A 14,391-nucleotide genomic window follows, 5' to 3' on the forward strand; every position below is an offset into this window, starting at 1 on the left:
TGAACTGACAATTGAAAGCTCGGTTATTGGTTAACAATCTCTGCTTTTATGTTCATTCACCAAAACCTTGGGGCAAGAGGCATCAAGTCAGCTGTGTCTTGCAGCGGCTCCCGGAACTAACTTGATGAAGGGCTGAATACAGAGTTCAACTAAAGGCTGAAGTGGGAGGTGTCATGGAAGTTAACAGACGTGTCTGTGCAAGCCCAACTATCCTTTATCTTCACTATTTTCTACAAGAGATCCTTTGGTCTCCATTTTGTTATTTGCGGTGTTCATGCTAGCTCATATAATCCATTTCAGTGCTAACACATTCGGTGTATATAATTTCTAATTTCAATTCTGTTCTTGCTACAATTAAAACATACAGACCTTTGAAAATCTCAAGGAAGTCTCAACATTTGTCCTAGTATGCGACAGATAGGAATGAGATCTTCAGTAAAGTCTTTATAATTCAGATAACTGTGAACACAGGCCACTACAGAAGATCACAATTTTAATACTAGGAGGTACTGGAATTATTCCATCTCTATGTACTTGAGGTACAAGAATGAAGGAACTGAGAATGCCATTTAAATTCATAGTGGAATTTATGTTTAAGGCAAAACTGAAGTGTAACTTTTTGTCAAATCTAAAGCTTAATTCTGGACGTTCAGTTTAGAAATAAAACTAAAAAGCATTTATTCTTTTTTTCTTTTCTTCCACAAATCTATTCTTTATGCAACATCAGCTTCAAAACCCCATGACTGATCCACTCAACCATGTATCAAGAAGCTAAATACTCATGCAGTGGCAGGAAAAAGATGGGACATCTTGTGGCAGCGTGTACCAGGGGTTTGAGTGCCATTCTGCTGAGATGAGCTGTGCCCACATTGCAGTGCAGCTGATCAAAGGCACAGTAAAATATCTGGAAACATCACTTCTAGATGTGTGGGGAAGTCCTGCTGGAAGACCTGATATATGCCAGAATTTGCCAGCGATTCTGTTGTGGATCTCAGTGTCTGGAAACCTTGAAAGAATGAACGAAAACAACTGGTTTGTGGGGTTGGGTTGAGAAAATTGAATCAAATTCCATAGTTAGACATGAAAAGGAACTTCATTATTTCTTTAAGAATGAGTACTGTATTATCTATAATTTCTTGCATAGAAAGTGTTGCATGCCATATTCCAAAATGAATAAATATCATTACTTTTTGACAGGGACAAATTAGCGTTAGAGGTGAAGCTTCGCCCCACGCAGACATATTACGTGTACGTGTGGCCTGTTGGCGTGTCTCTAAAACAGAGTGCATGGCGAGAAAGGTACTGAACACTGAAGAGGGAATTACTGTAATTCCCTTGTAAATGGAAAAGAATACATATACATGGCTCAAAAATAACATGTAAATGCAGACTTAAAACTTATGTATAGAGGGAGAGGTTAGGAAAAGCACGTATAACTCAGTAACTTAAGTAACTCAGTAACTTAATTCAATGTCAGGAGGCTTTAATAAGTGGTATAGAAGGCTGCAATAAATTGAAATGGTGACTGCACTAACTTAAAGCTCTGTTTGGAAACTATTTCAATTTTAAAAAAACTTTTCAGAAAGGTATTTTAAAGCTTAAAGCACCGAAGTACTACAATTTACACTGGAAATTATTTTCTTAACCATCCTGGAGTTTTCTCAAGAGGCTGTAGATAGCTCTGCTTCAATTTTTCATCTCAAAAAAGTCAGTCTCTTCTCAGCTTTTTTTCCAAAAGTTCCTTTTTTTCCCCCATTTATGTTTTTTGGGGAGAGGCGAAATAATTTTATTCCAGCCAGGCCCGAGCCATCAGGCAGCCTGTCCCGCATGCCGAGGCTGCCGGGCACCCCCGGCCCTTCTGCCATTTAAACAGGCTGAACGCGGGCGGGACTGCGCCGGTAGGGACGGACCGGCATCCCGCTCCCTTCGGCGTACCCGGGGCCAAGCAGGTGGGCGGCGGGGGCCGGCGCCGCTCCGCCGGGAAACCCGCCCGCAGCTGCAGGCGGAGGCAGCGCGGGCCCGCGCAGCGCCTGGCGGAGCCGCGGTCGGCGGGAATCCAGTCCGGGTTTTGGTGCCGGGGACCAGCGGCGGCGAGAAAGGGCGAGCGGGAGCGGACCCCGCGCCGCGTCCGACAGCCGGGTCGGGCGGGCAGCCGGCGGAGGAGGAGAAGGGCGGCGGGAGCAGGTGGGCGAGCGGCTGGGCGGCCGCGCCCGCGGGCCCCCATGGCCGCGGCGCGCCCGCTGCACACACCCACCGCCGCCCCCCGGTGAGCGTCGCCGCCGCCCCTTGGGCTCGGCGCTGCCGCTGTGCGCCCGCGGCGGGGCCGCTGCCCGAAGCCGGGGCTGAGCGCGGCGGGAGGCGGGCCGGGCCGGGCGGGCGGAGGCACCATGCAGGCGCGGCGCCTGGCCAAGCGCTCCAGCATGGGCAGCCGGCGGCTCAGCGCGGGGCCGGCGACCGCCCAGGCGGACGGGGTCCGGCCCCCCAAGCCCGAGAGCGCCTGGAGGCCGCCCCGGCGAGAGGGCTCCGCCGCGGCGTTGGAGGAGGAGGACGAAGACGAGGACGTGGTGGTAGAGGTGGAGGAGGAAGAGGAGGAGGAGGAGGGCGGCCTGGGGAGCCCCCCCCCGGCGCTGACCGGCCACGGCAAGGGCCCCCTCCGGGGGAGCCTTAAGGTGCGTCCCGGGAGGGCGAGGGCGGGAGCGGGGCGGTGGTGGCGGCGGCGGCAGCCGCCCGGCCCGGCCCGGCTCGCCTCGGCTCGGTGCCGGCGGAGGGGCTCGGGCGGGGGTGCCGGGCTGCCGGGGCGGGGCAGGCCGAACCGGCCGGTGCCCCGGGCCGGGGGAGCGGTGGGGGCGGCCGCTGTGCCCCGCCTCGGCCGGGCGGCCTGCGGCTGGCGGCGGGGCTGGGAGCGGGCTGGCGGCGGGGCGGCCCCCGGGGGCGGCTGGGGTGCTGCGTGGGGGGGGCCGGGTGCGGACGGGCCCGCGCTCAACAAGTCCCAGAGGAAGCGGGTGCCCGCTGCGGCCCGCCGGGAAGGCGGCGGCGAGCTGGCTCAGGCGGCTCCGGAGCTGCGGGGACGGCCGGTGCGGGCAGCTGTGTGGGGAGTCACCGGTATCTGAAGTAGTTTGAGTATTGAGAATAAAGACTTTTCCTGGGTGAAGTGCGCGGCAGCGGGGCTGTGAGGGGGTGTGAAGGATGTTCAGCCTGGCCGTTTGCACAAGACGAGAGTCGTGCCCGCGGGCTGTGCGGGTCAGGCGGTGCTGGGCAGGGCGCTGGAGGGCCCCTGCGCGGGAGGGGGAAGGTGGCCGTGGTGAGGGGACCTGGGTGGGCGATTTGCGACGAGTTTCTGAATGCAGCAATGCTGTGCGGAGGGCCGATTCAAATCCTATGGAAGTGTGCTTGGGCAGTCCTTAGAATTTGGTGCGTTTTGAAACAACCTGCTGAATGCTCACAGGCTGAGATCCTGCTGATTTAGGCTTAATTATTTTATCATGAGTGGTTTTCAGTAATTATTTTTCTCTTGGGATAATCTGGATAGTAGGGTTAAGTCTGTATGCAGGTCTACAGAGGATTCATCTGATTCTGCACTGGTTATCGAAAATAAATGTTTATCAAAGTTTAAAGGGTATCCATTTGAATTATTATTATTATTTTAATCTAGATAATGATTCTTACTTAAGGAGAGAACAGGGTTGGCCTAGCAGTAGTGCCATAATACCACTGGGGTCTTCCTTGTATCCATAGAAGGAAAAAAAAAAAGGAAACAAACCCGAAACAAACAAATGACAAAAAAGGAAAGCAGCAGAAACACAAGTTATCCCCATATTGCTTCAGAGCAAGTTTGTTATATCAGTGACAGGATAAATCTGACCCACTTGGGTCATTGGACCCTGTCCGTGTAGCTCTTCAGTGAGTCTGTCCAAAGGCCATGAGATGTGGTTGTGGTCTGTCTGGGTCAGACTGTCTGTGTTCCTGAGGCTTGGCAGGCTGGGGTAACTTTGCTGCTACAATTTTTTTTGACATTTGCCTAGTAGCCGAAGGATGAAGGGCACCAAAATGTGCTTCTGGTCCCATCAGTCTCCCCGTCGCACCAAAACTCCCAAGTGGTGGAGGAGGCTTAGAGAAACTTCCCCAGTGTACCTAACAGGTAAAAAATGTGAAATTCTCAAATGGAGCACAATAATCTGAAATATCAGCTGGATTACATAGGTATAATCTGCATGTAACATGGGCTATCAGAGTGTACTCTTTGTCAGCCCTCGGCACGCTTTCAAGTAGTAGGTCTGTTAACGTAAGCAGAGGTTGCTGTTATTTCTGCCTTGCACTTAAGACTGTATGTGCATATAAGAACATCGCACTTGCATTGTACTTCCCTGGACAGTACATCTGCCTCATAGACATTACTCCACTAACCTCATCTATTAGGCTACTTTTAGAGTACGTAATAAACTCTCAAGTCATCTGCAGTCCTGTAGTTCAGTAACCAGGTGCAGGTATTTACTCTGTTTGGAAGAATACTTCTAACCGTCATGACCTGCTCAGTTTTTGCTTTCACTACTTATATTTTTGAGTACTACAAACTAAGAAAACTGTTACAATTTAACATTTTAAAGAAATTCTCTTTGCTTTCTGTATATTTCTTTAGGAATTGTTAGTGTAGGAGTCCATAAAGCTTAATCTAAGGGTTCTTCCAAGTAATTTTAAAGCAACAGATTAAATGTGAGAAAAGTGGGTATGAAATGAATGCAGAGGACTGACTGCCAAACTGCAGGAGGGTAACAAGGCTGGAACGATCCGGCTGTGGTTTGTCAAACAGGATTCCTGCCAAACGGAGGACTGGTATGGGGTCAGCAGCATTTGACTCCCTGACCTGGCCTTCTGAGTCGGGGTCTGGGAGCAGAGGGGATTGAAGGGGTGTCCACTGCTGAGATGGGGCATAAATTGTTGCAGTGTTCAATACCGTTGAGAACAAGAGACGTCCTGAAGAGCTTCAGAATTTAATCAGACTTGAAAGCAAAGTGGTCTAGGTGCTGGTTTTGCACTATATGCTATCCAGATAATGCAATTAAAAAGCAGCACACAATAATTTGCTGTGTGGTATAGATACAGATAATGCGCACGTACACTTGATATCTGTGCCTTTGGGTAGAATGGCGTTTTAAAGCCAGAGGTTTGACAGGCTCTTCACAAAGTCACTTCCATGGAATACCTCTGATACTTGGATAAATGTCTCATAGGGTCTGCAACATAATTAGTATTTTTAAAAAGTGCCTGAGAATTTGGTCCACTAGTCAAGATAAAAAAGTACCTACATCATCAGGTCTTATAGCCGTGGTGTCTCCACCAGAAAGAAGTCCACTCTGGGCCTGCACCACTGGTGGTCTGTTTTTGACCCTCACTCTTAAGTATGGGGGTAGAGAGAAGAAGAAATACTTTATAAAGACAAATCTTATTTCACCAATTTTTAAAGTCTTGGAAGGAGAGAACAGACATGACAAAATAGTGAGAGAGACTGTTGGTCATGGAGAAGATGCAAAAATTGCCTTTTTATATTGCTGTAGCCACATAGATGTCCAAGTGGAGGACAGTGGAGAACACTTTGGTTTCTCTCTTTTTCCCCCTGCCATTCTAACACGATGCTGGAAGAGGCATGAGCATGCTGTGTGTAGCTGGTGGGTAATGGCAGGATAGTGACAGAGACTTTTGAGAGCCCGTAAAGCCTTGTTGAGAAGTGCTGGGATGTCTTATTTTGTCAGGACTAGTTCATTCATCTATACAGGAAAACAAATAACACCAAGGTGCTGATTATACAGACTCGTTTTGCACATGAAGCTCTTTCTTTGCAACCCATACTTGCTGCTTTGGCTGCATCTAGACTTCCAGCCGTTTGAAATTAGATGAAAAAGAATAAATAGCGTAATTACCAGTACTTTGTCTTGAAGCATAGATTAATTTGCAGTCCTGTTTATTTCTTTATTCCATATTTTTTATGGAGCTTGCTTCAGATACCACAAGCAGCCGTGTTAGTACCACACTGGGGTTAATTCAGCCTGTGGAAACCGGTCTTTTTGGTGATATGGAGAAAAGGTTATGAAGTAGGGTCTGTCAGCAGTCTGCGATGCTGAGTTTAAGTGGTACTTGGTAAGGAAGCCCCACTGCAAGTCGCAGAGCTACATTAATTTGCCTGTAAACCACTGAAGCACTATGCTTGAGGATTTGGGCCGGTAATGAATATGGGCTTGTGATAACTTGCCAACATGTTGCAATGTTTTCTCTACTGTTACAAATAGTAAAGGGGTTAGTGGTTTCTTCTGTTCAGCCCATTTGAGCTGCCACCTTATCTCCAGCCCAATTTCTGTCTCCAGGCTCAGATTATAGACACAGGACATTTCTAACCCAGCTGACTATGAGGGCTGCTCCTGCTCCTCAAGCATTATATTACCGTGGTCTCTGCCCTTTACCTTACCATAAGCACTCATGAAATTATCCATTCCAGATACTGGCTTGTGTGCAAGCACTTCTTGGTAGTTCAGAAGGATGAATTTCCCGCAAATATACAGCTCCCAAAATGGTGAGAAACAAGCAGATGAAGAGTCTGAAAACTAAAGACCCGGAGGGCTGTGCTGTGACGCTGGAGGAATATGAAAGCCCAAGTTACATAAGCAAGATTTCAACTTCATGGCCATTGGGCTCAGTTTTGCCCACCTTGCAAAGCGGAATTTGCAACAAGTGCAAAGTCTGGAGCACATGCAAGGCTGTGCTAAAGGTTTCAGAGCAGGGATGGCAGATATTGGTAGGAGTTCAAGTTAATCCAGTAAAAAGTATGCTTTTGGACATGATGGGTTTTCTTTTGGGGTTGTTTGTGGGGTTTTTTTTTTGGGGGCTGGTGTTGTTTTTTAAATATAGACACATCTGTGTGATATATGGGATGTAGAAGAATGTTCAGAATTTGTCTGGAAGAAATCAGTTGCCTGTTATGTGGGTTGTTTGGCTGGGTTGAATCTTCTCTGTGCTCCTCTGCTCCTTTTCTCTGCGTTCTTTCTAAAGCCAGGTGTGAATTCATTGTCATTCTTTAAGTTAAACTTTCAGCTTTACTATTTGAGTGGATTATAGGCTTATCTTGGGCAAAACAAACTTATTTTTGCTTCATTAGCAATGTGCTATTTAATTTAGCTTTCATACATGCATGCAAGTATATTTTAACAGGCAATTTGCAAAATGCAAACTTCAAATACCAGATTCACTTAGCGGTGGAGAGATCTCAAAGACACATTAGGAATTTGCGTACTAACCAAAGAGTAAACTGAAATGTTCCCTCTTGGATTAATAATGATAAAGATATTTTTGTACATACTAATAGTTATTATAACACCAGAACTCATGCTCTGACCTTGGAGCAGGATCCTTTTAGGCTAGGCTGTGTGCAAACCTAGAACAACCATAACCCTGCTCCATCATCTTCTCTGTGAAGTTAGAGTAACACAAGAGATAACAGATGGATGCTGATGGACTGTGGAGAACAACTAAAGGCTGAGACACGAGAGGCGGATTCACACCAGCATCTTAGCCATGTTTTTGTAAATAGATAAACTTTATTAATTTTTTAAATTTTAAACTTCATTCAGTTTCTTATAGTCCTTGAGTGAAGACCTGCCTAGTGAAGTTGATGTGGAAACTGCATGACTAGACTTGGGATTTTTTTTCTTCATTATTAAAAATATATTAAAAAAAAAGTTTATACATAGTATGGAATAGTGGAGGCAGAGCTGAAGGTGGTGAGATGGTAAGGTTATTTTTTTTTCTCCTCTCCACTTTCCCATAGTAAAGAATGAATGGGAGTAATTTGCTCAGGATTTTTGATGTAATTTTTGTTGTTGTTGCTTTTTTTGTTGGACACAGACCAAGCATAACCGCGTTGCCCTTAAAAGTAATTGTATTAGAAAACTGTAACTGTATGAGAATAAAGAGGTCTGGTGGAATTGCTAACAGTTTTGATCCTTATTTGCTAGACTGTTTTCAGTCTAGAATGAGTTCAGTTGAGAATGATCAGTTGGCTGCCTTCAGGTGTGCAGCATGTACAAGTAGATGGAAATGTGCTGCTCAGTCTTTATTACAGAACCACAGAATGGTTGAGGTTGGAAGGGACCTCTGGAGGTCATCTGGTCCAACTCCTCTCCACAAGCAGGGCCACCTAGAGCTGGTTGCCCAGGACCATGTCCAGATGGTTTCTCAGTATCTCCAAGGATGGAGACTCCACAACCTCCCTGGGCAACCTGTGCCAGTGATCTGCCACCCTCACAGTGAAAAAGTGTTTCCTGATGTTCAGAGGGAACGTCCTGTGTTTCAGTCTGTGCCCATTGCCTCTGGTCCTGTCACTGGGCACCACTGGAAAGAGCCTGGCTGTGTCTTCTTTGTACCTTCCCTTCAGGTATTTCCACACACTGATGAGACCCCCTGAGCCTTCTCTTCTCCAGGCTGAACAGTCCCAGCTCTCTCAGCTTCTCCTTGTAGGAGTGATGCTCCAGTGCCTTAATCATCCTGGTGGCCCTTTGCTGGAGTCTCTCCAATATGTCCATGTCTCTGTCTTGTTCTGGGGAGCTCAGAATTGGACCCAGCACTCCAGGTGTAGCCTCACCAGTGCTGAGCAGAGGGGCAGGACCACCTCTCTCCACCTGCTGGCAACACTTTGTCTAATGCAGCCCAGGACACTACTTACCACCTTTGCTGCAAGGTCATGTTGCCTGTTCATGTAGAACTTGGTGTCCACCAGGATGCCCAGGTCCTTTTCTGCAAAGCTGCTTTCCAACTGGGTGGTGCCCAGCATGCACCTGGTGCCTGGGGTTGTTCCTCCACAGGTGCAGGTTTTTGTACTTCCGCTTGCTGAACTTCACAAGGTTACTGTTGGCTCGTTTCTCCAGTCTGTCAAGGTCTCTCTGGATGGCAGCATGACCTCCTGGCTTATCGACCACTCCTCCTGGTTTTGTGTCATCTGCAAACTTGCTGAGGCTGCACTCTGCATCATCCAGATCATTAATGAAGATGTTGAACAGGACTGGGTCCAGTATTGACCCCTGGGGCACACCAGCCTTTACTGGCCTCCAACTAGGCTTTGTGCCACTGATGAGCACCCTCTGGGCCCAGACGTTCGGACAATTTTCAGCCCACTTCACTGCTGCTCATCCAACCCATACATCATCAGCTTGTTTATGAGGGTGTTATGGGAGATGGTGTCAAAAACCTTCCCGAAGTCTAGAGAGATAATAGCCACTGTCCTCCTCTCGTCTACCATGCCAGTCATTTTGTCCTAGAAGTTTATCAGGCTGGCAAATCATGACTTCCCCTTGGTGAAACCATTCTGACTACTCCCGATAATTTTCTTGTCCTTAGTATGCCTGGAAATGGTTTCCAGGATTAGCTGCTCCATCACCTTCCTGGGGATCAAGGTGAAGCTGTAGTTCCCTGGGTCTTCCTTCTTGAAGATGGAAGTGATATATTTTTTTGCATCTGAAAACTAAATATTGAGAGAGTTCTTTTCATGGTTTGGTAATTAGTATTTGTAATGTGCCCTGTGACAACTGCAGACACACAGACCATCAGTGCCTTTTCTGACCCTGTGTTCTTCCAGCCTTGCTTCTGACCCAAGGTTATGGAGAAGCCTAACAGTCCTGTAGATCAGCTTTGAACCCTCAAGTCCTCCTCTGTGTTTTCCCAGCTGCTAGATTAAAAATTCCAGTGATATGAGAGCACCAGAGAGGTCTTAGCAGACTGTGGGATAAATCTGTGCCTCAAACTGTGCCACTTGGCCAGCTCAAAGATGGCAGCTTTGCTGCTTGGGCAGTAGGGAGCATGCTGGTCCTGGTTGGTGTCTGCTCTGTTAATACTGCTATGGATTGAGCAGTGATGCTTTTTTATTTTTTTTCCTCCCTCGGAATGAGAGTGCCCATTGGCTTTGTTATGCTTTCAAGTGATTTATTGAATTGCTTTTTTCTAAACATACTGAGCAACTTGAACATTCCTGCTGCTTGTAGCCAGCCCAAAGACTACAGAAGGACGGTAGGCTAGGAGAGAAACTCTTGTGAGTGTTTTTGTTTATTTGCAAAAATTGAACAGTAAATACAAAGCAAATAAAAAGAGTGTGCATTAACTCTTATGGTGATCAGCTTCAATTTCACGGACTTGTGTTGATTTTTTTCACTGTAGCACGTTGCCGAAGAGAGTGCGTAGGAATTTAACGTTATCGCTGCTGCTGAACAATCTGTGATGGGATCACTTTCACCGCTCTGGCACCTTGCCAAACTTTCCAATCCCAAATGATGATTGCGGTGACATTTGTCTTATTGTATGAAAAAGTACATGTGTGGGTGGTATTTGTTGTTTGACAACAAAACTAACGAAGACAGGAAACTGAACAACTTCTGTTGCTTGAACTTTGGATAAAAATACAGATTTTTTTTTATTGGTGGTTTTGCAAAAAAAAAAAAAATCAAATTTCCATAATATCCTAACCCAGCTGAAGTTGATGGAAAAGTCCCACTAGTTTAAGCCCAATTATGTAACCACAAGGGTGCATCCATTAGTCTCTTAAAGCCTTTCCACAGCCATCCTAATAATTTTTAAGTATTGCTTCAGACTATAGGAAACCATTATAATAACTGGACACAGAATCAGAGGGAAGGTAAAATGCCTCAGTGATTAGATACTGAAGTGTGAAATTATATAGCTCATCGTTTTACCATCTTTAGTGTATTTTTTTAACCTAATGGATAAAAGGTTACTTGAACTTTAGATAGGCAGCACAATTATGACAAGCAGTCATAAGACTGGATGGTTACTTAAATTTTTTTTTTTTCTGCTTCAGCAGATAAAGTGGCTAATGCCTGCATCATGCTGACACAGAGAACAAATTGTACAATCTCCTTCTATAAACTGGACTTTGTAAAGTTGGCAAGCTAAACATTTGAGCCAGCCTGATCTTTTATGTGTACATGCCTATCCCTTTGAAATGGCGGAAAGAACTCTCTTTGGATCAAAAATGCTTTTGACCTCGTATTTGTCAACCAGTGTCTTTTTTTTTTAATGTAATTGTGACGAATGTAAGCGCTTCCAAAAGAAAAAAATACATGATTTTTCTGCTTTAAAATACTCTAAAGAGAGCACTGATGCAGTTCTTACTGCTCTTAGGTCTAGGTTAGCAGTGGTTCCTCTGTAGCTTGTGGTTCACTGGTGCTTCATAAGGCCACGGAAAGGGGTCCTCATCTGGCTTACAGAGTTCTATGGAAAAAGCAGAAAACTGAATAAGGGTGAACTGGTGGTTGCTAAGGGTTTACAGTGATATTTTGCTTCAGCATGCGTGACCACCGCTGTTCTAGACAATTCTCCTTACTTTCTCAGGGCAGGAGAGAAGTGGTTGGTCTTGGAGGTGTTTCTCCTTCCACACTGGTCAGTCTCTCTGCTGGAGAAGCAGCAGCCTTTGCAACACAGCACGCTTTGTGCCCAGGCACTGGGCAAAATCAGATCATGTTTGTGGAGCCATGGTGAGGTGATTTAATGTTTCATCAGTTCCAAAAGGGGTAAAGCATTCTCCTCTCCGTCCTTCCTCCAGCTCCCAGCCATGCACTGGCTACCTTGGGCTTGCACCAGAATTCCTTGTGTGCTTTTGTGAGCTACTGAAACAGCGGGAAACACGTGCAGCAGAGAGTCTGTAGAGTCATTAACTTCTCTAAGTTAACGTGACTCAGGGAAGGGCCTGTCAAGCATCTTGATAGTGTAGAGGAAAAGATGAGATATCACAGCTAGGGCATGCATAGGGAGGAAAAGGAAGGTGAGAAAGGGAGCACGCCTTCCTCCTTTAGAGGACAGCAGCCGTTTGACTGGTTGGGCTGCGCTTAGCTTTAGGCTTGATTGTTTTTCAGGTTCTTTGAGGGCTGTTCTCCCGTGAGACATCGTTGCATCCCCTTAGTTTGCAAGTGGTTTGATAGGTGGCTGGTTTCTGAAATGGCTGAGGATGAGAAGGTCACATTTGGCATCCGCAGGTTTCTACTACTGCTTCCAGGGATAATGAGATTAAACTGTGATACCACTTCTCTGCGTAGTCAGACCCAAAAATAAACTCCTTTTTTGGCACCTCTCCCACTCTGAGGAGGAAAATTGTAAATGTTTTTGTCTGGACCCAAACATAGAATCTCCTAACTGGGGACAACGTTCCTTGCTTGTTCATCTGCTCTGAAGGACCAGGCTTTCTACTTCCAGACTTGAAATCGGTTAGAGGAAATAAGGATGTGTGCTTCATTCTGATCTTGTTCTATCTCCTCCAGGCTCTCAGCTTCAGGGATCAGCACTGGCCCTTGAAGCTTTTATTCGTAGCACCTATTTCATTCAGAAGTTACAACAGTTGGATACATCTTTGAACTACCTTGGTTTAATTTCACTGAAATCCCATAATTTAAACAAAAAAAGTAAATTATCTTTATGCCCAGGATGTTAAGGCAAATGGGTTACATTTCTGTACCCTTTTAAGTGATCTGTGATCTACAGCATCTCAGTCACTTCTGACCTTAGAAATCTCACACCTCTCTGTACCTGATTTGCAAGAGATCTTGAAAGTAAAGCTAATCTGTTTTTCTTTTCTGTAGACTTACTCTGCTATGTATCTCTGTCCAGACAGAGAAGGGCTTTCAAATGCAGATGAACCGAACAAGGGTTTCTTACTGAGGAGCAGTGAGGCAGCATTGCAGAAATCTTCTGCTAAGTGTGGGGAGTCTCCCACTGCCTCTTAGATGTGCTGATTTTTGGGAACTTTGCTTGCTTGATGCTGAATGAGATGATAGAAGAAGTGCTGATATTTTTCCCTTCTGCTTTGAACCACTGCCATCCTTACTGATCCTGAACCACCAGTAAATGAAAAAAGAGACAAGTAGAGCTTCTCATACATCTTCAGCAATGGTCTCGAAATAGTTGAAATCAAAGATATTTTATTTGCACATGAAATTTGGGAAATACAGGCCAAACTGATATTTCTGTCCATAAGACAGTCCATGCACAAGGCTGTATTAAACTACTTAAAAGTTAAGCTGTTGTGTACAACTTCTTAATGTAAACAGAATCAAAATTAGGGACAGCAAAACCAGGAGATACCTTTTCAATGGCTTCTCAGATGCTCTTTGCATTTTTTACAATAGCAAAAATCGCCATTTCAGAGAAAACAGATGTTCATAGGCATACCATAGAAAATACCCTGATGTGAGGTTTCAGGGCTTCAGCCAGTGCAGTAAGAACACCTGATTTGATGGCACTTACTAATTACAGCTTGTAATTACAACCAGTAACGTAATAGAAATAAGAACAAAAAAGTTTGTTTCAACTTCCTTGCTACCCTGCATGAGCACACTTGCTTTTATCTCCAATTCCAGTTTTTTTCAAATTTTCCCAGAGGTGGCCAGCAAGACCCAGGTGTATCCTCCTCTTCTGTCCTTCAGTGCTCCTTGGCCAGCTCAGGGCACGCATTTCCAGTCCCTCTCCTGTCCTGTGCCTGGCCACAGCTTGTCCTGGTGGCACTGGGCACTGCTCACGCTGCTTTCGCTGCAGGAGAGGCGAGGGGAACGCGCTGCGGGGCAGGCACCCCTCCCGCTTGCACGGCCAGGCACGTACGTCGCTGCGAGAAAATGTGATAATTGGTTTAGTTCATTTTAAACTCACCATTTGTGAAACCAATAATTGGGAGAGCAGTTAAGACTGCCCTTTCTTGGCCAGCCAAGCCCTTTTTAGCCTGGTGCAGTTCCCGAGCACTCGATGGTGAGCGTGTTTAGCAAAGCTTTAAGTGCAGCAACAGGATTGCTAACTGAAAAATGAACCCATTCTTTGCAAATATTCTGCTTTCCTTCTGTTTAAGGCTTTCCAAGCTAGCTTCTTAATTTTCAGATGTGTAGAGGCAATGTGTTTCTGAGGGCTAGCTGGGTTTGCAGAGCGGTGACAGGAAGTCGTCCACTTGCATGCACAGCATCCGAAATGCAGAGCATGGGGTTATTGCTTTGAGACTTAAATGTTGCAAGCAAATTTTGAAGGTGTACGTGTTCAATAATTAGTATTAATATTTGGTAACTGTTACTAATTGGTGTCTGATTATCTTAGAAGTCATGTCGTGTACTTTTCTGTAAGGAACTTACTGTGGCTGCATATGGGATGGAAAAGGAAACTGCCATACTTTCACAGCTTCATCCCTTTGTTCATGTAGTGATGAGAAAAAGGCTCAAATCTCTCTGAATCATTTTTGTTTAGACCTGAAAATGGTGTATGGGAAGGGCCATGGATTCCCAGTGTTCCTCACTGTCTCCCCCTATAATCTTAGTAACACACCTCTGTCCAGTTCTAATAACATCTGTGCTTCTTGTGCCAGTGCAGAAT

The 14,391-nt window shown here is 45.8% G+C and overlaps 1 protein-coding gene across 1 annotated transcript in view; it reads left to right on the forward strand.

Moving 5' to 3' along the window:
- The first annotated feature begins 1,949 nt into the window (after nucleotides 1-1,949).
- Nucleotides 1,950-14,391, forward strand: part of ZNF704 (zinc finger protein 704) — a 96,620-nt gene continuing 84,178 nt past the window's right edge. The window contains exon 1 of the mRNA XM_075743824.1: nucleotides 1,950-2,669. Coding sequence (XP_075599939.1) covers nucleotides 2,388-2,669 — 282 coding nt within the window. The 5' untranslated portion in view covers nucleotides 1,950-2,387. The remainder of the gene's footprint in view (nucleotides 2,670-14,391) is intronic.

This window comes from Balearica regulorum, chromosome 2 (assembly GCF_011004875.1).
Source record: "Balearica regulorum gibbericeps isolate bBalReg1 chromosome 2, bBalReg1.pri, whole genome shotgun sequence".
NCBI lineage: Eukaryota > Metazoa > Chordata > Aves > Gruiformes > Gruidae > Balearica > Balearica regulorum.